This window comes from Chelonia mydas, chromosome 11 (genome assembly GCF_015237465.2).
Source record: "Chelonia mydas isolate rCheMyd1 chromosome 11, rCheMyd1.pri.v2, whole genome shotgun sequence".
NCBI classification, from domain to species: domain Eukaryota; kingdom Metazoa; phylum Chordata; order Testudines; family Cheloniidae; genus Chelonia; species Chelonia mydas.
This window is the reverse complement of record NC_051251.2, coordinates 38,922,807-38,950,642: the sequence shown is the minus strand read 5'-3', so window position 1 is coordinate 38,950,642 and position 27,836 is coordinate 38,922,807. Positions and strand designations below refer to the sequence as shown.

Below are 27,836 nucleotides of genomic sequence, written 5' to 3'. Positions count from 1 at the left end.
ATATGTACATGCCTGAAGATATCACATAGAAAGGCTGGGAAATTATTTCTTTTTCTAATAAAATGTTTTGATTAATTTTTTTTTCATTTTCATTCAAGCTTTTCTTTGACTTTTTTTCATTTTTACCTAAGCACCAAACATCCAAAAACCAATCCCAACCCTACCCCCAGTTTTCAGATGCCACAAAAAAAACTAAATTATTTTAACAGTTATTGGAAACTGAAGTTTTTTAGTTGTTTGAGGAACACACTAAAAATTTTGATGAAAATTGATTTTTGTTGCAAATTTCCATTTAGACATTTTCTGTTGAAATATTCAATTTTTACAAAATTTTGACGAATCTAACATCCAACATATTTGGCCAAGCAATATTACAAACAACATACCAAATTGTACTAGAATGAAAAATATATTTAAGTAATTAAAATATCTGCTACTCACGGGTACTTGTATATAAGTGGATACCCCTGTTATAACCTGGCTCAGTACCCCATTTTCTGGTCACCAATCTGTCGCAAGTGGACCCAATCACTGAATCCCATGCTAATCCAAGCCGATTTGATCTATATAGAGTCTAGTCACTGTTTCTAGCTCTGGGTCTACATGGCACATTCCCAGGATCAAACCTGTTGTTTGACAACCTTCTTTAGGATGTAGGTACTGTCACTCAGCTGGTCTAGACCTCAAAATCAGTATCTCAGACCTCCTGACCCCCCTCAGTTGCTTACGTATGCTTCCCCAGAGTTCCATCTAGGCTGTGGCCAGTCTGGGCTTTTAGTTCAACCACTTCAGGGACAATATAGCAGACCAGCAAGGAACACAGGCTTAGCAAAAGAACTTCTTAACCACAGAAACTTTACCCTTAAAACATTTGAGAGTTACAGATCTTTGAAGACAGAAGTCCTGAGGTGTACTCTCCCCTGACCTGATCTCACCCCTTCTGTGAGTATGAGGCCTGTCAGTAGTGCAGGTTAGGCATTCACTCCTGCTCTCATCCTCCTGCAAGTCTTTCCTACATGTGACGATGGTCAGCCCCCCGTACAGAGCAATACCCTGCTCTTAAGTAGGGTCTCTGTTTCTATGCCATGTGCTTAACTTTGAAACCTTCAGCCCCCTGCCGACCATGCTTGCCCTGCCCCTGCCTTCACTGCCCCCACTCCCACAAATCCCCATATAGAAAAAATATTGTTTCAAGGTGTGCGGCAACAGTTTAGAGATGATCAAAGTTAAATGGCCCCAGTTTTCAGTCTTGATGGATTCTCAGTGATAGTTCTTTAATGAGGGGTCAAGTATCCTTCCTGGGCAGGGCAGCTGTCTGTAAAGCATAAAGTTAAGTTGCCCTCAAGCAAATTGAGCCACAGTTCAATACATAATACAAAATGGAGTTCAGCATTTGATAAAGACATACCCCACTCTTATACTCCTCCAGCACAACTCCCACCCACTGTCATGAAATTTCTAGACTTTCAAACTACAGAAGCAGTGCTTTTGGAAAGGGCAATTTCATACCAGTGATTCCAATACTGATGCGCCATCTTGGCCCCCATTCACAAGGTATTTGATCATGTATCTAATTTTAACTGAGAGTTCCAGGGACAGCAATAAATACAGTCCCAGCAGCTACTCACATGTTTAAAATTACACTCACATACTTCAAATACCTTGCCAAATTAGGTCCCAGTAAAGAAAACCTTTAGAGAGTTTGACGTGCTCAGACTTACATACCCCAGGATACATAGACAAGGTATTATTATTGAGCTTGAACTAAAAGTAACTAATAGTCTAGAGGTAAATCAAATATAATAATTTCTTTACTATGAAGCTTAATCCAAACTATACAATCAAGAGCTGGCGGAATAGTGGAAAACATTTTTGGTTTTCAAAAATACCATATACAACTTAATAAGGTTCCTGCCTCCTTGTTAGTCACTATTTGAAAACATTCCTGTGAATGGATGTTACTCAGAGATGAAAGTAAGCTGGAGTGGTGTTGGAGGAGTATAAGAGTGGGGTATGTCTTTATCAGATGATGAACTCCATTTTGTATTATGTATTGAACTGTGGCTCAACTTGCCTGAGGGCAACCTAACATAAGCAAGAGCTGGTACACAGCCGGCCATACTGGCAGGGGGCAGCTTCCCCAGGCCGGCAATTTAAAAGGGCCCTGGCCCTTTAAATCGCTGCCAGCTCTGACAGCGATTTAAAGGGCCCGGGGCTCCCACCAGCGGCCGGAGCCCCTGGTCCTTTAAATCACCGCCAGAGCCCTGCTGCAGGAGCCCTGGGGTAGCAGCAGTGGCCAGAGCCCCAGGGCCTTTAAATCACCTCCAGAGCCCCGGGGCTTCTGGCTGCCACTGCTGCTACCGCTACCATGGGGCTCTAGCAGTGATTTAAAGGGCCCAGGGCTCCTGGCTGCTGCTACTGGAGCCCCAGGGGTAGCAGTGGCAATTTAAAGGTCCCGGGAATTTAAAGGTCTGGCCCCTTCCACCTGAGCCCCCCCACCCTCCTTTTTCAGGACCCTGCATACCAGTAAGTCCCTTAAGTTACTTTCACCCCTGATGTTACTTAATTAATGGTTAAGAAACAGCTGCCCTTTATGCAAATACCTATGTTTACATGCAAACAAGTGTATTTGTGAATGAACAGTATTGGCATTTGGCTGTGAGCAAGAGGACAGTTAATTACGTTCCTGCTTTAGAGTTGCAATCAGCCATTCAGGGAGCAGAAACAATAACATATTGCTTAGATAAACAATCACTCCTTCTAACGGTGAACAGTTCAATTGAACAGTTTCCAAACAACCCAGAGGAAACTGTTTCTCCAAATCATCCAGCAAACAATTTTGAACAACAAATACTTCACTGAAATCAGGATCAGTTTGCAAAATATTTGTGAACAGTAAAAAGAGCAAAAATATTGGGCCAAATCCTTGGGTACTGTCAGAATCCACAGAGCACAGGCAGGTGGGTGTGCCACTGGGGCATAAAGCTTCCACTAGAAGTGCCCTGATCCTGGTTCTGTGCTGTAGTGTACACTTCTTCCAATATGCGCTGGGTTTCAGTAGCTTGGGAGCTGCTCTAGGCTATGTTGGCCGACAATGACCACATGAAACCAACAAAATAACCCAGGATCAGCATGTCTTAGGAGTGTTCTGACCAGACTCCCTCTTAATAACCACCTCACCCCGTCCGTACCAATCTGATTGTAATAAATTCACCTGCACGGTCTATGTTAACTCAATCACAGAATTATTACAGACAGACAGACGACCTTTATCTTCTGTAATGGTGCTTGCAAAAATGGATTGACTTTACTTATTTATTAACACACATACGGCCAGTATTTTTAAAAAGTAGGCCCACTTGCACAAGCAAAGATACCAGGACAATTGAATAATTGCAATTATAATATTTGTATGCACAAATACAACTGTACCCTCAGTTTTGGGTGCTCAAACAGGCCTTAATTCTTGGCCCACAGTGTTTTAGAGGGAGAATATTCAACTGCAGCTCATCATGAAATCATAGACTGCAAGTCACTGTCTAGGCCCTAGATCCTAGTACCAGTAGATTTTTGGCCAGTTCTGAGAAGCACCATGGTCAAGTGATGAGAAAGAGCAAGAAAAAGAGTCAGAGTTCTGTAGGTCTAGTGAGGCATCACAGTGGACGAGGGATACACTCTTATCCACCGCTCTCACTTCGCCGCACAAATGTTAGATTAATCATCTGTTCATGTAATCAAAACGCATTTTGTAAAGTTTACATTTTATACCCTAAAATAAGAAGCCACGGTTTGCCTCTTCATGTTGGTTGTTTCCTCTGGGTGTCGCATCATCTCCATTGTGTCAATCTGGAAATACAAACTCAGACATCAGTGGTGTTTTACAGACCTTCTTGGATCCCAAATCTGAGAGGAAAGTACAATATTTATCAAGATCATTCTTTTGTGTATATATACATTTTCAATGGTTCATTAGAGACCTATATTTACACATGGCAAGTTCCCTAAGAGGTGCTGAACACTCAATTCTTACTGACTTCAGTAGGAATTGTGGGGGCTCTGCAGCTCTCAGGACTTGGCCCGCAGAATTTCAGTCTTGTTAATCCATTTGTCAACATTGTCCTTCAGAACAGAGAAGAGTCCAGACAATAATCTTTTATCCCCATCCCCTCTTTGAGCATTGTCCACTCTGATGCAATGGAACTTGGATCTGATTCACCATGGTTTGGATTTGGGTTTTGCAAGCCCAAATCTTCTGATCTGAACCACTGAAATATTAATAATTCAGGTAAAATGGAACTCAGATCCACGCAACCCCTTGCTTGGGTTGTACAAAACTAAAATCTGACCCACGCAGCACTGCAGAAACAAAAGGTGGTGTCTTCTGCCCTTCTCTATCCTGAGAGAATATAAAACAGTGACCATCCGAAGAATGTGCAGGCTACTTATTCTCCACAGGCTATCACTGGCACCTCTCAAGTGAGCACTACACTACGGTATAGAAACGAAGTACCAAATCACCAAATTACTAAAGTAGTGAGTAGAAAGCAGAAAAAACACTGGGAATCCATTCAGCAAATTTACTAAGAATTTGTAGATCTTTTATAAAAAGAAAAGGAGGACTTGTGGCACCTTAGAGACTAACAAAATTATTTGAGCATAAGCTTTCGTGAGCTACAGCTCACTTCATTGGATGCATGCAGTGGAAAATACAGTGGGGAGATTTATATACACAGAGAACATGAAACAATGGGTGTTACCATACACACTGTAAGGAGAGTGATCACTTAAGGTGAGCCATTACCAGCAGGAGAGGGAGGGGGAAAAAAAAATCTTTTTGTAGTGATAATCAAGGTGGGCCATTTCCAGCAGTTGACAAGAACGTCTGAGGTACAGCGGGGTGGGGGTGGGGGGACTGGACTTCTATATAGAGTGCTTCCGCCGATGTGCACGGGCTGAAATTGTGGAAAAGCAGAATCACTTGCCCCATAACCTCAGCCGTGCAGAATACAATGCCATCTGCAGCCTCAGAAACAACTCTGACATCATAATCAGAAAGGCTGACAAAGGAGGTGCTGTCGTCATCATGAATAGGTCAGAATATGAACAAGAGGCTGCTAGACAGCTCTCCAACACCACTTTCTACAAGCCATTACCCTCTGATCCCACTGAGGGTTACCAAAAGAAACTACAGTATTTGCTCAAGAAACTCCCTGAAAAAGTACAAGAACAAATCCACACAGACACATCCCTGGAACCCCAACCAGGGGTATTCTATCTGCTACCCAAGATCCATAAACCTGGAAATCCTGGACACCCCATCATCTCAGGCATTGGCACCCTGACAGCAGGATTGTCTGGCTGTGTAGACTCCCTCCTCAGGCCCTAAGCTACCAGCACTCCCAGCTATCTTCAAGACACCACTGACTTCCTGAGGAAACTACAATCCATCGGTGATCTTCCTGAAAACACCATCCTAGCCACTATGGATGTAGAAGCCCTCTACACCAACATTCCACACAAAGATGGACTACAAGCCATCAAGAACAGTATCCCCGATAATGTCACAGCAAACCTGGTGGCTGAACTTTGTGACTTTGTCCTCACCCATAACTATTTCACATTTGGGGACAATGTATACCTTCAAATCAGCGGCACTGCTATGGGTACCCGCATGGCCCCACAGTATGCCAACATTTTTATGGCTGACTTAAAACAACGCTTCCTCAGCTCTTGTCCCCTAATGCCCCTACTCTACTTGCGCTACATTGATGACATCTTCATCATGTGGACCCACGGAAAAGAAGCCCTTGAGGAATTCCATCATGATTTCAACAATTTCCATCCCACAATCAACCTCAGCCTGGATCAGTCCTCCCAAGAAATCCACTTCCTGGACACTACGGTGCTAATAAGCGATGGTCACATAAACACCATCCTATACCGGAAACCTACTGATCGCTATGCCTACCTATATGCCTCCAGCTTTCATCCAGACCACACCATACGATCCACCGTCTACAGCCAAACTCTACGATACAACCGCATTGCTCCAACACGTCAGACAGAGACAAACACTTACAAGATCTCTATCAAGCATTCTTACAACTACAATACCCACCTACTGAAGTGAAGAAACAGACTGACAGAGCCAGAAGAGTACCCAGAAGTTACCTACTACAGGACAGGCCCAACAAAGAAAATAACAGAACGCCACTAGCCATCACCTTCAGCCCCCAACTAAAATCGCTCCAACGCATCCTCAAGGATCTACAACCTATCCTGAAGGACGACCCATCACTCTCACAGATCTTGGGAGACAGGCCAGTCCTTGCTTACAGACAGCCCCCCAACCTGAAGCAAATACTCACCAGCAACCACACACCACACAACAAAACCACTAACCCAGGAACCTATCCTTGCAACAAAGCCCGTTGCCAACTGTGTCCACATATCTATTCAGCGGACACCATCACAGGGCCTAATCACATCAGCCACACTATCAGAGGCTCATTCACTTGCACATCTACCAATGTGATATGTGCCAGCAATGCCCCTCTGCCATGTACATTGGTCAAACTGGACAGTCTCTACGTAAAAGAATAAATGGACACAAATCAGACGTCAAGAATTATAACATTCAAAAACCAGTTGGAGAACACTTCAATCTCTTTGGGCACTTGATTACAGACCTAAAAGTGGCAATTTTTCAACAAAAAGACTTCAAAAACAGACTCCAACGAGAGACTGCTGAATTGGAATTAATTTGCAAGCTGGATACAATTAACTTAGGCTTGAATAAAGACTGGGAGTGGATGGGTCATTACACAAAGTAAAACTATTTCCCCATGTTTATCCCTCCTCCCCCCCTCCCCCCCGCTGTACCTCAGACGTTCTTGTCAACTGCTGGAAATGGCCCACCTTGATTATCACTACAAAAGGTCCCCCCTCTCCCCCCCCCGCTCTCCTGCTGATAATAGCTCACCTTACCTGATCACTCTTGTTACAGTGTGTATGGTAACACCCATTGTTTCATGTTCTCTGTGTATATAAATCTCCCCACTGTATTTTCCACTGAATGCATCCGACGAAGTGAGCTGTAGCTCACGAAAGCTTATGCTCAAATAAATTTGTTAGTCTCTAGGTGCCACAAGTCCTCCTTTTCCTTTTGCAGATACAGACTAATGCGGCTGCTACTCTGAAAATAGATCTCTTATGTTTCCCTGAATTACTTAAAGTTGGTTTAAAAACAAAAAATATTTTTAAAAAATAACCAAACACTAGCGATTTTGAACGTCTTGAAAGAAGGAAAGAAAGATTAGTACAATAAGTTCTTTGGTTCCAAGCTATGTATTGAAGCATTTTAAATTTTTTATTATTGTTTTATTATTATTTTTACCCATTACTGTTACAGTTCCACCCCAAAATTTCCACTCATATACTCTTTCCCGACAGTGCAATGCAGGCTGAAGTGCCATCCTTTAAAAACAAAGATCCATTCTGCCCAAATCTGCTGACTGTCTATTTAGATGTTAAAGATCTCCTAGCACTTAGTGAAGCATATGGTATAAGCTCAGTGTACCAGCCAGCTGGTACACTTTAGCTTTCACTAAAATTTTTCTTATTTTCAAAGTTGTTTATGTGGTATAAGACCACATAACAGCTGCCATGTTTGCCTTTGTATTACCAGTATCCAATTTGTTACCTTGTAATGTGCTTTGAGACAGCTCATGTATGAAAGGCTCTACATAAAAAATCCACACAGGTACCACTCTTCTCTTCTATAAACTAAAATGCCAAAGCATTTTAGTTTATAGAAGAGGTTAGAATTTCAGTGAAATATAGTTTAACATCCTGTTTTCCCCTAACCACAGGCAAGGACTCACGCCTACAGGTACAACTATAGGGTATAATAGAAATGACCAGGCAATTGCTGATTTTCAATGGACCCCGTAAAGTATAGGTGACATCTCTTTCACCCCAACATTGATTAATCCTGTCTGATAGCTGGGTCTTGTCTCAACCCCCTTCCCTAAGCAACAAACTGTACTTCACCTATATCTTCCTGCCAGGACAAGGACTCCCTCCAATCCTGTTAATCCAGCCTTTTACTAAATCATCACAGATTGCTAAACACTTCTCACCGAGTCAGGGTCTCAGTTTTGGATTCTCTGCATGGTAACACAACTCTGGGTCCATGGAGCAGTCACTAAAATACATTTACCTTGGAAACTGATTTTAAAAAAGAGTTCCTGCCCCAAACCACTGGGAGGAAAATATCTGACTGTTTTTAACGCTTCCTGTAAATAAAATGAAATGTTGATGAAGGTCAGGAAGTAAACTGTAAAACAGCTGCCCTGTTTTTGTAATGCACAGAAAAATTACCACTCTCAGTTAATTAAATAGTATGTAAGAGATAATGAGGGCACAGAACACAGAAGTATTTGCCTACCCACTGTTGGGATTGTTATTACAGTAAAAGCTTTGTTATCCAACATGTTGGGGAAATGGGGGGTGCTGGTTAGTCAAAAATTCTGGTTAACTAAGAGCTACACTTACCAATGGAGGAAGGGAGTTTGGGTGCAGGAGGGGGCTCAGGGCTGGGGCACAGGAGGGGGTGTGGGGCACGGGCTCTGGGCGGGAGTTTGGGTGCACGAAGAGGCTTGGGGTAGGCGATTAGGGTGCGGATGGGGTTTTGCGGTGCTGGATCCAGGCAGTGCTCACCTTGGGTGGCTTCCTGCAAGGGGCAACCTATCCCGGCTGCTCCTAGGCAGAGGTGCAGCCAGGTGACTCTGCATGCTGCCTCTGCCCGCAGGCACCGCCCCCGCAGCTCCCATTGGCCGTGGCTCTCGACCAATGGGAGCTGCACAGCCAGTGCTCAGGGCAAGGGCAGTGCGCAGACCCGCCTGGCCACGCCTCTGCCTAGGAGCAGCAGGGATATGTAGCCCCTTGCTGGGAGCTGCCCAAAGTGAGCGCTGCCCGGATCCGGACACTTTGCAACCGTATTGAAGATTTGTATTGAGAGATATCAGAAATGGTGGTTTCTAGAGCTTTCTGGTTGGTAAAGTGCCGGATAACACAGCTTTTACTGTAATTACCCTCTGTGACTGTTTAGATGCCCAGCAATTCTATGTTTCACCCAGTTGAACTGCCATTGCTCAAAATACCACCTTCTTGGCATTTCAGCAAAGAACATGTCATAAATATAAAGGGAAGGGGTTAAGAAGCTCTGATACAGTACTGTAAAATCCTCTTACCTGTAAAGGGTTAAGAAGCTCAAGTAATCTGGCTGGCGCCTGACCAAAATGACCAATAAGGGGACAAGATACTTCAAATCTGGGAGCGGGGGGAGGGGGTGTCTGTGTGATTCCTCTGCCAGGGACAGATCAAGAAAGCAAGCAATCCAACTCCTATAGAGTTAGTAAGTAATCTAGCTAAAATATGCATTAGATTTTCTTTTGTTTTTGGCTTGTGAAATTCGCTGTGCTGGAGGGAATGTGTATTCCTGGTTTTTTGCTTCTTTTTGTAACTTAAGGTTTTGCCTAGAGGAATCGTCTATATTTTGAATCTGACTGCCTGTAAGATTATCTGCCATTCTAATCTTACAGAGTTGTTCTTTTATCTTTTTTTGTTCTTCTAATAAAGTTCTGTTTTTTAAGAATCTGATTGGGTTTTTTGGGTCCTAAAAACCCAAGGCTGGTCTGTGCTCATCTTGTTTATTCTCAAGCCTTCCCCAAGAAAGCTTTTTTTGGGTGGGAAGACATCTCCAAGTGGTCTCTTCCCTGATTCTTTGTTAAATCGCTTGGTGGTGGCAGCATACTGAATCCCAGATATGGGGAATTTTGTGTCTTGGGAAAGTTTTAACCTAAGCTGGTAGAAATAAGCGTAGGGGGTCTTTCATCTGTACCCCAGAGTTCAGAGTGGGAAAGGAACCCTGACAGACCACCAATAGAGGGTAGATATGGACAGCAAGTATATTGTTCCTCACACATCTCAATTATACTGTCGATACAGCTGTTCTTATGAAAATCAAACCAGAATTTGTGAATGAAAATACCCAGGGTTACCAATCACAGGCAGATTGTGTTGCTCTATTACAGCTCAACAAAATTACACAAAACAACCAGCACACAGCTTACTTGGAGCATTAACAACATTTTAGTGCTCACTTGCTCTGTGGCAGTTTACCATCTGCTCTGAACAGGTGGCATTTGTATAAACTATGAACATTTGAACCAAATAATGCTATTGTCAGCACATGGGCTACACTTACTGGACTTCGCTTCACTGATTATTTCCAAAGCTTAAGCCCACTCTTTTTAACTCTAAAAATAGTTGCAGAAAGATTATTGTTCTCAATAAAATAACTGTGTGTCTTACCTTGAGGAGATATTTAGGAGACTGCATGCAAAATATAAAGGAAATGAAGCCCTAAGTAGTATTAGATCAAGAAAACAGACTTTATATTGGGAAATAAATCAAAAGGAAAGATCGGATTTAGGATAAAGATGGTACAAAGGCAACTAGATTCCATTAAAGGTGACAGTATGGTTTTATAATCTGTGATGCTCTCCATTGCCCAAAGTTGTGTAGGCTTCTTATATCAATAGAGAAAAAGACCTCTATGAAGTATGATATTTATTTTTAAGTTGCTAAAGGAAAGACCCTGCTACATAGCACAGGAGAAATGCTTCATCAGCCCAAACAACATCAAACGTTTCGGGAGGTCACGTGATGATGTAAATATCGATGTTCTGGTCAGAGCAGCATGGATGTCCATTGGAGGGACGGGGAAGAGTTTCAGAACTATTTTGGACAGGCAACTATTTTGAGCATTCCTAACTGAACCACAGACTAAGGTCACACAGGAGACAGGGCCACACTATTGAGCTCTGGCTGTTTAGGCAAAGGGGATAGGGAAAAGTTGCTACTACAATTAGTGTTACCTCTGAGAGGTGTAAGGATGCAAAGCGCCTCTCAATAGTGATGTACCATAAAGGTCAGTACAACAAACGGGCTTCTGTTCCTACAGTCATTTTTATTTCTAAAGAATCCATCTTGAATGCCCAACAGGGTGTGCTGAGTCCAAAGGTGCAAGTATAAGCAGGTAGACAGACACATTGGGCCAGATTCTCGTTTACACTAAGCCTTCTTTATACTGCTCTGGCAATGTAAAAACACCTTAAAGTTACATTTACACCCCCTGAAGGGCACTTTACACTCTGACTATAAATGATAATCAGGGCCAAGGTCTGCAGTGCCTCAGGAAAGGGCAGGTATGAAGTTTATTTAAGGTCTTGTCTATATGGGAACATTTTTTTAATATAAACTAAGGTGTGAATTTAAGCCAGCATAGTCAGCCCACTGTTCAGACACCCTTATTACAGTATAAGAGTAGTTTTTTTCCGTTTAGCTTACGTCACTTGGGAAGTTAAACTGAAAAAATCCTCTTACACTGAACTAAGACTGTCCACAAGGCTGCTGGTGGTGGTGGGGATAGCAGTAAAACTATATCATAATAACTGGTAAAACTTTCCCATGTAGACAAGGCCCTAGTGTTGGAAGCCAAACAGACTATTCACCCAAACAGAAAAAAAATAAAAACAAAAAACAATACCCATAGATTCTTCTTCTTTCAATGGAGCTGTAAATGCATTTCTCGAATAGTGGTATGGACTAAGACATGGCTCTAAATTATTTCAGTCACATGGGCCAGCATCCCTTTCGGTAGGTTCTTTTTTTTTTTTTAATCCAATTCAAGGATAAATAGTTTAAATATTATTTAGTTAACTGAATGCTTTTGCTAAAGCTGCCAAGACAAAGTTGCTCTGATCCACCCACGCCGAATCAGTAAAATGTATACAGAGATGACTAACAGTGGTTGGAGCTGAAACTGGAAAGACAATGTGGGTATAAGTGCTATCTTGCAAGGAAATCCGATAGGGTATTGTCTTCCCTTCAGGACTAAACAAGTTTATACCAGTGAGAGAATAAATCTCTGAAATCTGAGTCTATATTTGCAGGTATAGTGAAGTGTACCAGCTCCAGGAAGATATATGAATGGCCATAAAAGGCCCAGTGGGGGGGAGGGGGCGGGGGGGATCAAAACAAAACAAGACTGGAAGGTTGGTAGTTGTTATTACCACTATTTATTAATAATATGCATTGTAGGCATAGACAAAAAATAAGCAAACAAAACCCAAACAGTAATATACCTCACCAGCAGACTGATAGAATATATAGGGAAGGACCAGGAATAACTGCCTGAATTCTTAATACTATCAACCTCATGCATAGGGTTCTCTCCCTTATTGCCTGAGCTTGGTGCAACAAATTTTATTAATGGTCAGAAAATTATCACATCCTTTTAGAATCTTGCCACAGTATTTACTTGATGAAATCTAGCAGCAACTAATTCCATAGTTCCACTGTATGTTCCATTAAGAAGCATGTCCTTTCAGTGGTTTCACATTGACTGTCCATCTGTTTCAAATGTTTTTGCCTTAAAGGCAGGATAAAGCAGAGGAATGGGTCAGTTTTCTATTTTGCCTTCATAATGTTGAATACTCCAACCAATTAAATCTCCTTTTCAGGCTACACACTCCTGGGGTGAAATCCCGGCCCCACTGAAGTCCATGGATGTTTTGACATTGGCTTCAATGGAGCCAAGATTTCATCCTTAGTCTTTTCAATCTGTTATCATATATAAATTCCATCATTTCTCTAACCGTATCTGTTAGTGTTTGCTGGACTCTTTAATGGGCTGGTGACCAAAACTGGATACAGTAATCCAGATCAAGGTGCATATTTTCTGAAATAGGGCCAGATTCTCAGCTGATATAAATCCGCCCATTGTGGATTTACAGCAGCTGAATATCTTGTCTATAGTTCCACAATAATATTTGCTGACTTAAATTTCTTCCCTTTTGCAAATGCCTCCAGGAAATATAACACTACTAACCTTGATGCGCCCAGCACTAAACTGTGGAGGCAAAGACCTAGATGCTGCTGTCACTCTGGCTCTTGCCTGTGCCAAGTTACCTGTTAAAAGAGATGGAAACACAAATTGAAAGAACAGTTGCTGTTTCACTCAGAGAAGGGAAAATCTGAAAGATGAGAAAGTAGTCTAAGTAGCAGCACTAAGAATGCTACCAGATATAACCACACTTCTTCTGCTGAACCCAGATAATCACAGATCCTCCACATCACTGAGCATTCAGCAATGGTAGGGGTAACAAAAGAGAGATACCAGGGTGCAGTGTTGATTTAAGAGGAAAAAAGTCGGTGATAAGGAGGCTTGTCATTGGCCGTAGCGTACAGAGTTGATGAAAGCAGCAGCACAAAGGCATAACAGCTCAGTTGCTAGTAATCAATTTATCAGTGAATCATTCAAAGTTTTGAGAGAGAAAGAGCAGAAATAAAGCTATCCAGTAAGAAATCACATGGATCCCTGATGTGCGTCAATGGCATCTAAAATCACAAACTAATGAAAGAGGTGATAAAACAATCTCTTTTTTTGATCTTTGGACACACAAGCCTGCTTAATCCTGAATGATATTGTCTTTTGGGATTTTTAAAGACTGACTGTACTCCTTGGTCAAGACCACATTGTTTTGCTGTGGAGTCAATTGAATGACATGTTTACATTTTTTAAAAGTACAGTGTGAATCACCCAAAACATTTCAGCTTTATTTGCAGAATAACAAAATAACTTTTCAAAATAAAGGTTCAGAGAAGAGAGAGGAAGTGATGTGGACTGTGCATACATATGCAAGACACACCATATATTTTAAAGTTTTAGCAAGTCTAGCACAAGATGTCCAAATGTTTTCTCTGGCTATATCTTCAGAGGCTAAACTGTGATTAATAGCATTGAAAAAACCCTTTGAAGCAGGATTGGTGACATCAAAGTCCTAATCCATGGGTGGCAGGATTTTTATAATGAGTGGGAAGCATTTTAACACATTTCAAAGGATTTACAACATGAATAAACAATAGACCTCTGCAGATGTACCACACACCTCTCAGAAACATAAAACATAAATAAGTTTCCATTTTAATTTAAATGTAAATAAAGTGTTAACACTTCTCTCAGGTGGTAAGTGCCTTGTTTGCATCACTCCAGAGTTTAGCTATTTGCTTTACAAAAGACTTGTAACTGCAAACATTTTTCAGGGTTTTGCTAAAGTATACATTATATAACTGGTAAGGAAGTCAAATGAAATACACAAAAAGCAAAGAATATTTATTTAAAAGTACTTATCCCACAGGGAAATTGCGAGAGTACATTACCCACATTAAACTGAAAAGAACCTTTGACAGTCTGTGGTCTCACTTCCCTTCTAACAAGGAAACTGACAACCTTCTGAAAACAATCTGGAGGCTGACTCTCGAAATTTGGAGATTACATGCTCAGGAGCAATTCAAACACTTTGGACATTTATTCTCTCAATGTCTTTTTGTGTTAAGGTCCTGGCATAGAGGACGGTGACACAATACTGCACAAAAATGATACATTCTGTCCAGTCCAAACACAAAATGTGTCAATGTTTTCAGAACTTGTTTTGGAATGTAACTTTTTAGATGCTAACAAATCTGAGCCTGTTTTGAAAATCTGCTACAAAACTAAGGACAAAACCTGGACATTTTTCTCCTAATCGTAACAAAATTTCTCAACATGAGCTAATCACTGGCAATTCTCACATAACAATGTTTCCTCTTATTGAAATGTACTTTTGGTTAAAAATGACTGGGGGTGTTGGAGCGGGAGGGGAATAAGAGTTTCGGCTCTTTATTATATAAGGCTGAAAACATGGAAAAGTGTTTTGTTTGATTTGGTTTCATTTGTTTTTTTGGCTTGGGTTTTACAACAGCCATTCAGGTCCTGTTTAGGCTGGAAAGTAATGAACTGGAGAACTAGTATCAGTACACAAGGATAAAAGTTAAGCAATAGAGAGGGGAAGGAAACGTAAGTTGGATTTGTTCAAAACTGTTTGGTTTTTGTTTGCTTTTATTAAAGCATATCAAACTTCAATGGCTAATTAACACTTTGGATAAATGATGTTTTTGTTAAAGGTTCAATTATGATTGTAGAGCTCACAGTCAACATCCTAGCTCCAGACATCCTCCATCAAAATTCAGACTAAACCTGACATTCCTGATAAGGCAATAAACAAGCAGGGGGAAAAAAGCAGACATAACCTTTCAGGCCTTCTTTACACATCATAAGGAAGAAAAAAATGGAACAAGGCCAATTTAAAAAAAAAATCCTTTGCAGATCATGATTTTATTGGTTGGTTATTTTCAGGTTAGGGATAGAGCAGAGCTGCAAATTCAGGTCCATATTTCAAACGTCCTAAAGTTCTAAAGTGTTAAATTCTAGGAGCTTGGTTCCAACTCATCTCTTGTATTTTTTTTTGAAATCTGATATGTTATTATTTGTGTATGAAAATTAATTTGCTGTGTATTTACAATATTTTTCCAGTGTGCACACTAATTCCATTAAATATTAATCAAATACAACTTTATACCATTCCAACAGCGTTCTCTTTATAAACAGATTTTAAAAAAAATCTCTGTTTCTAGGGCTGTGGAACAATTATGATAACTGGACATCTTCTTTGAGCTTGTAATAAAATAACAATATAATATCACTTTTACAAAGTGCTTTTCATGAGTAGATTTCAAAGTGCTTTCTAAAGGAGATCAGTATCATTACTGCCATTTTACAGCTGGGGAAACTGAGGTACAGGGAGGTGAAGTGACTTGCCCAAGGCCACCCAGGAGACCAGTGACCAAGCCAGGAACAGAACCCAGATTTCCCAAGTCCCACTCTAATACTCTATCAATTAGGCCATTTTATAGAGCTCTGACAAACATTATTGGGTCATTTGCTATTATTGGTGGTTTTATCTATCTCTGAAAATGAATAAATGAAAATTTGTTTTAAAACTTTGGGGAATATGTTAAGGACTGTACTTTAAGGTCAAAAGAATGATTTGTTTTTGTAGAGAATTTCAGGTTATTGAACTTACTACTTAAGAAACAGGGTACCGTTACTGTTATCTGCTACTTGCTACGAGCAGAAACAGAGAGATTCTGATCCTCCTAACACTACTATAAAGCCCAACACTGCAGTCTTAACATCAGCATAATTACTACTGAATTCAATTAGATATTTGCCTTGAATTGAATTTAATTGATTTAATTGAATATTAAGAGACCAGCAGAGTCCATTCCAGTTAAATTTTTCCACATACCTGGGAGAACTGAAACATGGGTCTATATGTTCTGTCTAGAACAAACTTTGAATACTCCCTGTGTTGTAGTTACACACCTAGAAGATATATGATTGTTTCATAATGAATGTAGTGAAGTCGATGGTCATCCTCACTAAGATTATTATCCTGTGTTATTTGCTTCCTGTTTTATTAGCTCTGTGACTGATGGACTCTTATTTTGTTACTGGCTCTTTAGACCATCGGTGCATGTATATGATTTTCCATGATACTGCACTGACTGATAATGATGTTTAAAATCAACAAAAAGTTTGTTTACAATAAATAATTCAAGCATTTATAATGTACAATGCACAGAATGTGTGATTCTGTCTAAATACAGTGTGGCTGAAAGAGACTGCCAAGTCAAAAAATAAGATTCACACACACTGATCTGCTGCCTCTTCTAAACAGTTGATTTTATTTATTTTTACTGGCAAAAGCAATAGCAATTCTAGGCCAAATATAAGACCCCCTTTTACCTTTATGAATTCGTATCCATTCTTATTTTGGACTTCATTTTGTATTTCAAATGAGCTCCTATATAATTATTACATAATGGACAGCAGCTTCAGTCAAATTGAAAGAAAGTTTTTGTTAGGATTTTCCAAACCAAATACAAAATAATGCTTTAAATAAAGGTTTGTGACCCAATAATCTCAGAAACTCAAGTTCAGGAAAATAACTCCTTCACCTATACCTTTAAAACTAACAAACAGAACAAGCCTTCTTTGCAAATCACTCCACATAACAAAAAGTGATAGACAAGAATTAATATGGGGTTTATTCCCTGATCAGTAAATATTAGAAGCTGTGCTGTCTGCATTTGATTTTCATTTACAATGTCATTTATTACTTTACACACCAAAATAATTAAATTTTATTCCACCTTATGAATAATATCAATATTTGAAGAATAAAAGTTTTTAGATAATATCACACCCAGTTAAAACGTCCCATGTGTTCCTGGAAAGGTTAAACTGATTAAAGACAGCACTGTTTGTTTTAGAAGTCTAGCTTCCCACATATAGCATTACAGACAATCTAGAGGAAACACAGTATCTGCAGGTGTAGATGTGTTTAAATAAAATATTGCTTACATTAAATCAAAATCCATAAAATGGGGAAATTAAAGTGACTAAAAATTAGAATTTTTCCTAAACTACCAACATGGATGTTTAATTAGCAAAAGAGGGAGCACTGCCTAGTGGTTACATAAGAACAGCCATGCTGGGTCAGACCAGTGGTCCATCTAACCCAGTATTTTGTCTTCTGACGTGGTCAATGCCAGGTCCTTCAGAGGGAATGAACAGAATAGGCAATCATCAAGTGGTCCATCCCCTGTCATCCACTCCCAGCTCCTGGCAAAATACAGGACTATGGCCCCCGTCCTGAAAACATGCATATGCTTAACTTAACTTCAATGGGACTACTTACATGAATCATGATAAGATCCTCCTGCTTTAGTGTTTGCAGGATCAGAGCCCAGAGACTCTGAGACTGACTTGCTGTGACCTTGAGGGAGTCACTTAACCTCTCTATTCTCAGTTATCCCTTCTGTACAAAAGAGCTAACAATGCCACTAGGGTTTAGGTAGGCTTCATTCATTAATCTTTGCAAAGTGCTTTGAGAGCCTTCTACAGAAGGTGTTGGAGTCGTGCAAAAGACTGTATTATTATGTAGATGCTTATCCAGACTCCTTTTGTCAGAAACTGTGCTGGAAATTTCACAAGTACAGGTTTTCTTTCAAATACCCTCTTTAGTGCTGGCTCATTTCAACCATGTAAGAAAGACAATACTGTCAAAATACCCTGCCTCCTCGTTCCACCTAAAGCCAAGTAGCACAGGTTTTGAAAAACAATTATAAAAAATTCACTAGATGTTTACAAACTGCAATAAAGATCAGGGTTTTCTTTTTTCAGGTTCAGTGTCAGGAGTGTTACCTAGTTGTTAGAAAGGGAGGACTCCTGGGAGTCACATGACTCCTGGGTTCCAAGCCTGATGAGTTGTTTATTTTGCATGATCATCATTTTTTCCAACTGTAATATAGATAGCATAATACCTACTTGCCTCAATGAGGCCATAGTGCTTAATTAAGGATTATAAGAGCTTTACTATTCTCAGATGGCAAATGCTACAATATCTAAATAAATATTAGTAAGCATTACAATAATCATTTGCGTGAGTTCTGATCTGATTTGAAATGGTTCATCTATTCCTTTAAAAAGGGGCAAGGATAACATTGTTCTTTTAGCATAATATTTACTTTCTGAAGTGAAATTGACTCAGAGCAAAACATCTTAATGACAATGTCACCATACCTATACTGACTGTATCAGGAACATTATTGAAACCTGAAGCTACAATATAGAAGGTATAGCACAAGCTCTTCCCTTATCTCCATCTATTTTTTAAATTTCATTCATGCTTGTTCCTAGATACGGAAGGGGCACTTTAAATATCAAGTAATATAATATGGTGGGGAACAGTAAAATGCATTCATATTTCATTGACACTGCTTCTAATCACAGCTAACACTTGCATCCTGGAAGAGGTACAGTCAGACCATGTCTTTGACATACAGAGATTCTTTTCCGCCTTTCCTTTTAGTACATTTTATCTTGCCTAAGGAAGTCGACTGCTTATCTCTATAATACATTTTCATCTTCTGCTACTGTAAAAGGCTAAGCTTCTCTGAGCTAGACAATAAAGGAATACATGTCATTTTTTATTGGGTGCTCATTTGAATCTGGTCACTGACTATCAAAACTCGGTTGAGTCACTGAAGCCATTTAAGTTAATCTGTCTGCAGTAAAATAGCTAAGAATCCAATTTTCATGCATATTAAACATTTTACATACGGATATAATATTTATATAAATACTATATATAGGATAGATTGTTTGTCAACACACACACCAGATACTGCAGCCTCAGATACTATACTGGAAAATACAGTGTACTCTCTACCCAAAATGAGTTATCAGTCCTGTTGAAGTCCCTAGAAGTAAACAGAGATCCTAACCAGTTTTTCAAAATCAGAAATGTACAAACAGCATGGGAACCATGATATTTTAGTAACAGTAATATGTATCTATGTGTGTATATATAGCTCCGAAATTATGATTACTATCTCCACAGTACATAATATGTAAATGATCTTTGTAGACAAATAAAAATGACAAGCCCCATGCCACAACAGTTTGAGCCTAACACTTTGAGCCTTTGGTTCTCATTTACACAAAGGCCTCTTTACACCACTCTGGTAGCATAAAGGGGTCTAAAAGTGGGCATAAATGAAAATTACACTAATTTTAAAACCCCTTTCCATTGCCAACGTGGTGTAAAGGGGCCTTATTCTAAATAAGAATTAGGCCCTAAAGGCTTCCTTGTGCAGACTTCCCATAGACTTGGGCAAGTCACTTAGCCTCTCTCTGCCTCAGTTCCCCATCTGTAAAATGGGGAAAATAGCAGTGCCATGCCTTGCACAGGTGTTGCAAGGAAAAATACATTAAAGATTGGGAAGCATTTTGAGATCTACTGATGAAAAGCACTATATAAGAGCAAATTATTATTGTTATTTGTCAATGACCAGGCCCTAAATTAGACATAGCACACCAATGGATGGTAAACAAAGGAAATTATGGGAAGCAAGAGGTTTACATTAAATACATTAAATAATATGAATGATTTTGTTATGTAAGCATATTGGTCATTTCTGTTTTGAAATCATCATTTTACTGGAATAAATTAATTTGTAATTTAAAGGAATAAAGTTATCAAAAAGAGTAGAGGGTGACAGAATAGATGCCAACCAGCCGATTGTTTCAAAATACACAAACTTATCTCAATAATGAGGTTTTTATTTTCAAATTGACCACTAGGATTGATTTCATTGACCAGGACACAGTGATCAACTCATTGGTCAAATAGCAGTATTACAACGGTTATCCTGAAGAACGGGAATTAATTATAACAGCTAGATTAGTTGAGTACCTGCGGAGTCTGACCAAGAGCTAGTTGTCTGAGGCTCAAACCAGACAAGACAGAGGTGATGATAGGTGCTTGGGGGAAGCAACCAAGGATATGGTGAAAAACAGTGTCTGTCCCTTAAACGGAGGGGTTGTGCACCACGTGAGGGTCATGGTTTGCAGCCTAAGGGTCTGGCTGAACTCTCAAGTCAGTGCTACCATAACATCAGGCAGCGCAATATGTAGCTCTGTTTTTTATCATTTCTGTACAGCCAGAAGGCCGAGACCATTCCTTTTGGATCTGGACCCTGCCAATGTCATCCATGTCAATCCACAAGATTAGATACTACAATGCATGCTACATAGGGCTACACTATTCAGCTTTCAGGAACCAACTGCTGCTGCAAGTTGAGCATCTCTCCGCCTGCAAGCCATTCATTGTCTACACAGGAGACAGCCCTTCTTTCTGTGCCACACCACCAGAGTAGAGAGCAGCGGAGGGGCTCAGGCTAGAGCACCTCTAGAACAAACAGGAAGTGACTGTCGGCAGGGCCCCACAGCTTTGGAAGTCTCTCTCCCACCTTGGTCCAAAATAGCCCAGATCTGATGACCACCCTTCAGGACACATTGCAAGGCTCGTCTTTTCCCAATTTCAAAATGGATGTGGGGGATGGAGGCAGGGATTAAAAGGGTGGTGAACTGCTGAATGAGGAGGGGAAACTTGAGTTTTTAAACCTGCTTGGCTTACTGGTGGTAAGTTCTACTGAACTGTACTGCTGCTCTTACAGGATTGTCTCCGGTGTATTGTGACTTATGTCAGGAACACCCAGATCATATGGACAGATGCCCTTTTCAGTACTTGTACAAACCTAAATAGATTTATCAAATAAATTTACCATAACTAACAGCCTACTGTATATTGCTCCAGCACTGCTCCATTTTGCTATCTAATACATTTCACATTCTCTTTTATTGATTATGTAAGAAAATAATTTGTATTGTCCACAATTCTGTTTTCCTCAGACTAAAAAAATTATTCACTAAGATGTTATAAGGAAATACACTATGTTGGGTATCTATGATTTACATTTTATCTATGTTCTTTTACCAATTGGAGCCATACTTCTACAAACAACACCACCACCACCACATTGCACTTTTCCAACACCTTGCATCTGAAGATCTCAAAGCTGTCCTCAAGCATTAAATGAGCCTCACAAGATGCAGTGAATAGTGTTAACAAACTCCTGGTGTAAACTGAGGCACAGAAAAAGTTAACCAATTTAGCCCAAGTAACATTGAGTAAATGGTGGAAGTAGGAGTAGAATTCAGAAGTTGTGATTTCCAGCCCTCTGTTTTTGCACACTCCCTTTCTATACACTGTATGCTATGTGTTTTATTTTAAATATCTCATTACTTAGTGCCTCATGCTGCAGTGAGAATAAGGAATACACTAAAAGATTGAATGTAAGAAGTAATATCAAAGAGAGAGAAAAAAAGGTTTCTCCTCCCATTCAAACAAAAGCCAATTAGGTATCCAAAGTTAAATCTACAACTGGTATAAATAGAAGGTACCATGAAGGGGAGGGTAAATTAGTTAGTAAATGAAATAGCCTGTTGCTTGCAATAAAGACTTAATGTTAACACCTAGAGCTGGTCGGAAAAATGCAATTTCCATATTCCGCCATTTCAAACGACCCCTCAAAATATAGATATTTCCTGCAGAATGGAAATTCCAAAAAATTTCAGTGTGAAACCATGGTTTGGTCTGGTTTGGTTCTATAAGTGTTGAAAGATGATAATACAAAATATTAAAATATTTTAATAGAAAAGTTTACATGAAATAAAAAGGAATGAAAATGTCAAAACATTTTACCTTATCAAAACAAAATTAAAAAGTCAAAATGATTAAAATTAAGCTGAAATGTTGCTACAAAACATTTTGCTGTAATTACATTTTCTGACAGAAAACTGCTTGGTCAAATCTTTTCAACCAGCTGTATGAAGAGCTGTCAGTTGTGTACAGCAATATTGTGGATAGACTGTATTAACTCATGGCAATTGTAAAAAGAGGATTCATTTTCAAAGTGCTTGACGTACTCTAACTAGTCTTTATAGTATCTCTTTACATAATTAGTAATAATATTCTCATTTTCTCGTTATGGAAACAAACTAGATACTTCAGTTGACACCTAACTTTAGGCACAGGAGCAGTCCAGTTGACTTCATGTTCTTAATACTAGGTTTCTTGTTTACATTCTTTCCTGAATCAGGGTCATAGAGAGGCTAAGGGAGGGGTGGGGATTCTTCTTTCTATCAGGGGCCTCTGACCCTCAGAAAAAATCAGTCGCAGACCACACACAGCCCTGCGGGGGGGGGGGGGGGGGGGGCGCGGCGGCTTCCTCTAGGCTCTAGGGTGGGACCAGAAATGAGGAGTTCAGCATGCGGGAGGGGGATCCGGGCTGGGACAGAGGGTGGAGGTGCGGGAGGGGGTGAGCGCTCTGGCTGGGGGTGCAGCCTCTGGGATGGGGCTGGGGATGAGGGGGCTCCAGGCCTGGGCCAAGGGGGTTAGAGTATGGGAGGGGACTCAGGCAGGAGGATAGGGTACGGGCTCTGGGAGGGAGTTTGGGTGCAGGAGAAGGCTCAGGGCTAGGGCAGTGGGGTACAGGTGGGGTGCAGGAGGGAGTTCCAACCTGAGGCAGGGGGTTGGGGTTGGGGTGGAGATGCAGGTTCTGGGAAGGAGTTAGGGTGCAGGAGGAGGTTCCAACCTGGGGCAGGGGATTCGGGGTGTGGGTTCTGGCTGGGTGGCGCTTACCTCAGGTGGTTCTCGGTTGGCGGTGCAGCGGGGCTAAGGGAGGGTCCCTGGCTCTGTGCTGCTCCCAGAAGTGGCTGCCATGCCCGGTCCCTAGGTGGAGGGGTCAGGGGGCTTTGCGCAGAGCGTGCTGTCTGTGCACACAGGCACCGCCCCCGCAGCTCCTATTGGCCATGGTTCCCAGCCAATGGGAAATGTGGAGCCAGCAATGGGGGCGGGTGCAGTGCGCAGAGCTTCCTTGATTGGCCCTGCTCCTAGGGGCTGCATGGACATGCCAGTTGTTTCCAGGAGCTGCGTGGAGCTGACCGTACTTTTAGTGGCTGTAGATTCCCCACCCCTGGGCTAAGGCCTGTCCTTGCAAGCTGGGTGTGTGCAAAAATCCCACTGGCTTCAACAAGAGTTCCATGAATGCAGGATTTGAAGGATAAGGCCTTAGTATGACGACTTCCTAAAGCTCACAAAAGGCCTGATCCTCCTCCCAGTGCAAAGCTCCCAATGAGTTCATTGGTGAAGCTCAGACTCAAAACACATTAATGGCAGAGACTGGATTAGAAATGATGTGTTCTTGTCCCAAGCTCAGTCCTCTAGATCAAAGTGCCTCTCTCTCTCTCTCTCTCCTGTGCAGGCACTTATGACTGTGTGGTATGTGAACACCTTTTACTATCTTAGCATTGGTTTCTTTTCATAGATCATTTTAATTATCACAGACATACTGCTTCTGTGACAATATTTCCTGAAGCATCACCTTCCAGAGTCAACAGCAATGTTACTACTGTTCATGACTTTATTACAAATCTCACAAAGTTTGTCTTGAAGCCCTAGCTCCTGGCATCAGGTGATTAAGTGAAGATCTCCACTTTCTTTTTAAAACAAACAAACAAACAAGCTGGAAAATGTGTACCCTAAAGACTCCTACACAAGAAAGTAAATAAACCCAAAATGTATTTTTTTTTAAATCTCATGATTTTTAAGCCATTCACATGGTTTGGGGGACCTGATTCATGATTTTTGAACACTTGGGGTTTGGGAATCCTGCATCAGGACTCGTGGGAACAATATCAAATTGCACCAGATTGGTAGCCCAATATTGTTATTACTATTCATCGATTGTCACAATGAAAACAACCGCCTCGGTCCCTACCCATAGCTCTTTTTGAAATCTGTCCTATAATGCATGAATCAGGAGAAATAACAATAACGAGACACGGGATATTAAAAACTACCAGGTAGTTGCCATCTGAAGGCAGTACTGCATTGTATTTTCTCTTTTCTTAATTCCAAATTTTCCTTTACAGGTAAGACTAACATCAGCCAGCTCAGAGAGATTTTCCAAACCTAGGAATTCACTCTTCAGAGACAGCAGTCACCTTCTTCAGGTTTTACTTTAGTACAAAAGACAGCTATAGAGCCTTGTGCAAGATGCAGAGGACCCATTTTGGAAGTCTGTGAGTTAAAGAAGTTGACTGTTAATTCTTACTGAATTGGGTCTCAAGAGTTACTCAAGTGAGTGTTTGTTCCTTTGTATCTCTGTACATCTGTATATTTTATGTCATGTTCCCAAAAATATCCATTTCTGATAGAATATAATATTAAGGGAAATTATTCTATTTTTAATCTACGCTTAATAAATGGAACAAATACCCAGCTCTTTTGCTATTTTTGACATTATCTTACTGAATCATTGCTATCCATTGCTGATGCTGTTCTCACAAGTCAAGTCAAAAGAAACAAGACTGTGTTAACTAACAGGAAAACAGACATGCTGGTTCAAAAGACCACTGACCTTTGCAGCTTGTTGTACGGTGAAAGAGTAGTGAAGGTGGTGGACCTTGTTAAAACAAAGTACAAAATCAGAGCACAACAGCACCACCATCATACAAAACATTGAAATGAATATATGAACAAAATCTAACGCAGACTCAGAGGTAGTTTGCCATAAGACACTTTGGCTATTTGCTACAATAAACACGAGCTGGATGATTTAGAGACATTTGGATTTGTTAGCACATTCTTTGTAAAAGTACAGTACACCCACAAAATATTATGGATGCTTAAGTTGTCAGTATGTTGCATGTATTACTTGAACATCCCACATGCTTTATCTGCTGTACTGACTCATATGAAAGCTTAAGAATTATTAATTGCTCATTTGGATCTTGATACTTTGAGCTGCTGAGAGCCTCCTGTGAGGTGATGAGCACCCTCAATTCCATTTGACGTCAGAGCACTCAGTGTCTGGCAGGGTTAGCTTCTAATAAATTCACTTTTAAAATAATCAGTGTACATGTTTTGTAAACATTTGACTATTAAAATGACAGTATATACCACACAATGAGATCCATATTCTAATAATTAACATTAAAACCAATAATATCTTCTACATAACACATCTTTGCTACCTCTAAGTTAATTTATATTTTAATTAAATCAGTATGAAATGAAATATTAAGATGAATTATTGTGTATCTATGTTAAATGACATTTTTTAAACAGGTAAGAAGTTAGGTGAGAAGTAAGGCTGGCTGGATAACACAACCACTATTCCATTTTGTGAACATTTTTGAGGTTTCCACATTTATTTTCATTCCACAATAGAAAGAAAAGTAAGACCTTTTGAATCTTGGTATGAAAAGAAAAAAAAAAGTGAGTGAGAGAGACCATAGAACAGCCAAAAGCCCAATGGTTAGGGCACTCACCCAGTATATGGGAGACCCAAGTTCAAGTCCCTGTTCTTCCTAATTTGGAGCAGGGACTTCACTGTGTGGCACTCCCACATCTCTGGCAAATGCCCTAGTGACCAGTCTATTAGCTATTCTGGGGTGGGTCGGTGTCGGTCTCACTCTCTCTCTCTCTCCTGGACCCAAGAAACCTTCCCAATAAAGTCTTTATTGAAACTTTATTCATGGAAACATATTGGTTTAGACAAAACAGCATTCTTCAACAGGAAACATTTTCATCAAAAATGTTTCGACCAACTCTAGTAGTTGGAAATATTAAAAGAGAAAGGATCATCTTCCCTACGCTATTAAGAAGGCAGAGAACAAAACAAAGTTCCTCCCAAGTTTTGCTTATTAGGAATGGCCTTTTATGAATTGACACAATTAAACCATCAATATCTATTTCTTAAAATGACTCAGTCCTATCTATTAGGGTCCAAGTCTTCAGACACTTACAGCCAGATTCTGCCATCTTTATCCAGAAGTAATTTATTCTGCAAGTACTCACATTGAAGTCAATTGACTTCTCGTGGAGTAAGATACTACTTAATGAGAGCAAGGCTAGCAGGATCTGGCCTAGAGTAACAATTGTAGTGCTTACTGCCATGAGTAATCCCAGAGATTCACGTCACTCTTGATTGTAATGGAATTATTGACAATAGTGACAATTATATCTTGTATTGTGTGTTAGCATGATTGGACCCTTACTTGTGATTTTGATAGAAGGTTCTGTGCCTAGATGAGCTCCATTTTTATGGCTATCCTAGATAGCCTATATGGGTGGCATGCTCTGGATCCTACTTTTATTGAATCTCATTATGAGCATCTGTATATTTCCATTGCCTTGTGACACAAATCCTGGGATCTGAGGAAAAGCCTCAGACAGAGGAAGCGTGGAACTGTATGTATACTGTGTAACTGGGAACCTAAATAAAATGTAATCAAACACCCAACTCTAAAGCTCAGTTAAGCTCCATTTAATTTAGTTTACTGATGTCCCACATCTGCAACCCAGTAAAGTTCACAATTGTTACTGTGCACAGCTGTGGTTTAAAGCCTCTCTTTGCACACAATACACTGGCAGCAAAGCAAAAACAATTAATTTTTATATGCTTTTAACATATGGATCAGACAGTCAGAAGTAGGAAAGCCTCTTGTGTTCTAAAAAGAAAATATATAGCTTCTATTAACTTGACCCAAATTCTTAGAAAATGTAAGTTCTGATTCATCTTTAAGTAGAGAGATTATAATTATAATGGCTTTGTTTCGGATTCATTTGATTTAAAGTGCCTGCAGTTATCTTTTAATAGGGAAAATATATGACACAAAAGTCCCATTATAAATAGATTTTATTATGAGATATATTAATAAATTGTAAAATGTTTGGAGTCTTTTGTTCTGTTGTGATTTGTGGAATTAAAAGGAAAAAAAAAACAACCTTTAAGCCTAAATGGAAACACATTTCCTTTCAGTGAATAAACATGATGTACACTAAGCCAAGGACCCAATTCTGCAAACACTTATCACCAGGCAGAGTGCTTGTACTCAATGGGATTACACAGTAATAAGCAGTACAGGTAAAATCCTGACTCCACTGCTGTCAATGGCAAAACTCCCATTGACTTCAATGGATCCAGAATGTCACTCTGTGTATTGGTTTCAGAGTAACAGCCGTGTTAGTCTGTATTCGTAAAAAGAAAAGGAGTACTTGTGGCACCTTAGAGACTAACCAGTTTATTTGAGCATGAGCTTTCGTGAGCTACAGCTCAATGCATCCGATGAAGTGAGCTGTAGCTCACGAAAGCTCAGGCTCAAATAAACTGGTTAGTCTCTAAGGTGCCACAAGTACTCCTTTTCTTTTTACTCTGTGTATTGAAGTGAAAGGATTGAAGGATTGGAATCCAAAAGAATCTAGTTATTTTTCACTATTTCTGATTGTTCAGTAAGTACCATTTGCTGTCAAAAATATAGATAATTTATACGGAGACACTGTATATTAAATTGGAAAATTGCCAAGTTAAATTGATAACTGCAAATCATTTAAAAAAAAGTCAGTCCAGCC

At 40.1% G+C, this 27,836-nt stretch overlaps 1 protein-coding gene across 1 annotated transcript in view; it reads right to left on the bottom strand.

The window, feature by feature from the left end:
- MYO3B (myosin IIIB) overlaps positions 1-27,836 on the bottom strand; it is a 298,357-nt gene that overhangs the window by 136,561 nt on the left and 133,960 nt on the right. Inside the window, exons 23-24 of the mRNA XM_043525586.1 lie at positions 12,959-13,038; positions 3,769-3,846 (exon numbers count right to left, since the gene is read on the bottom strand). Coding sequence (XP_043381521.1) covers positions 3,769-3,846; positions 12,959-13,038 — 158 coding nt within the window. The remainder of the gene's footprint in view (positions 1-3,768; positions 3,847-12,958; positions 13,039-27,836) is intronic.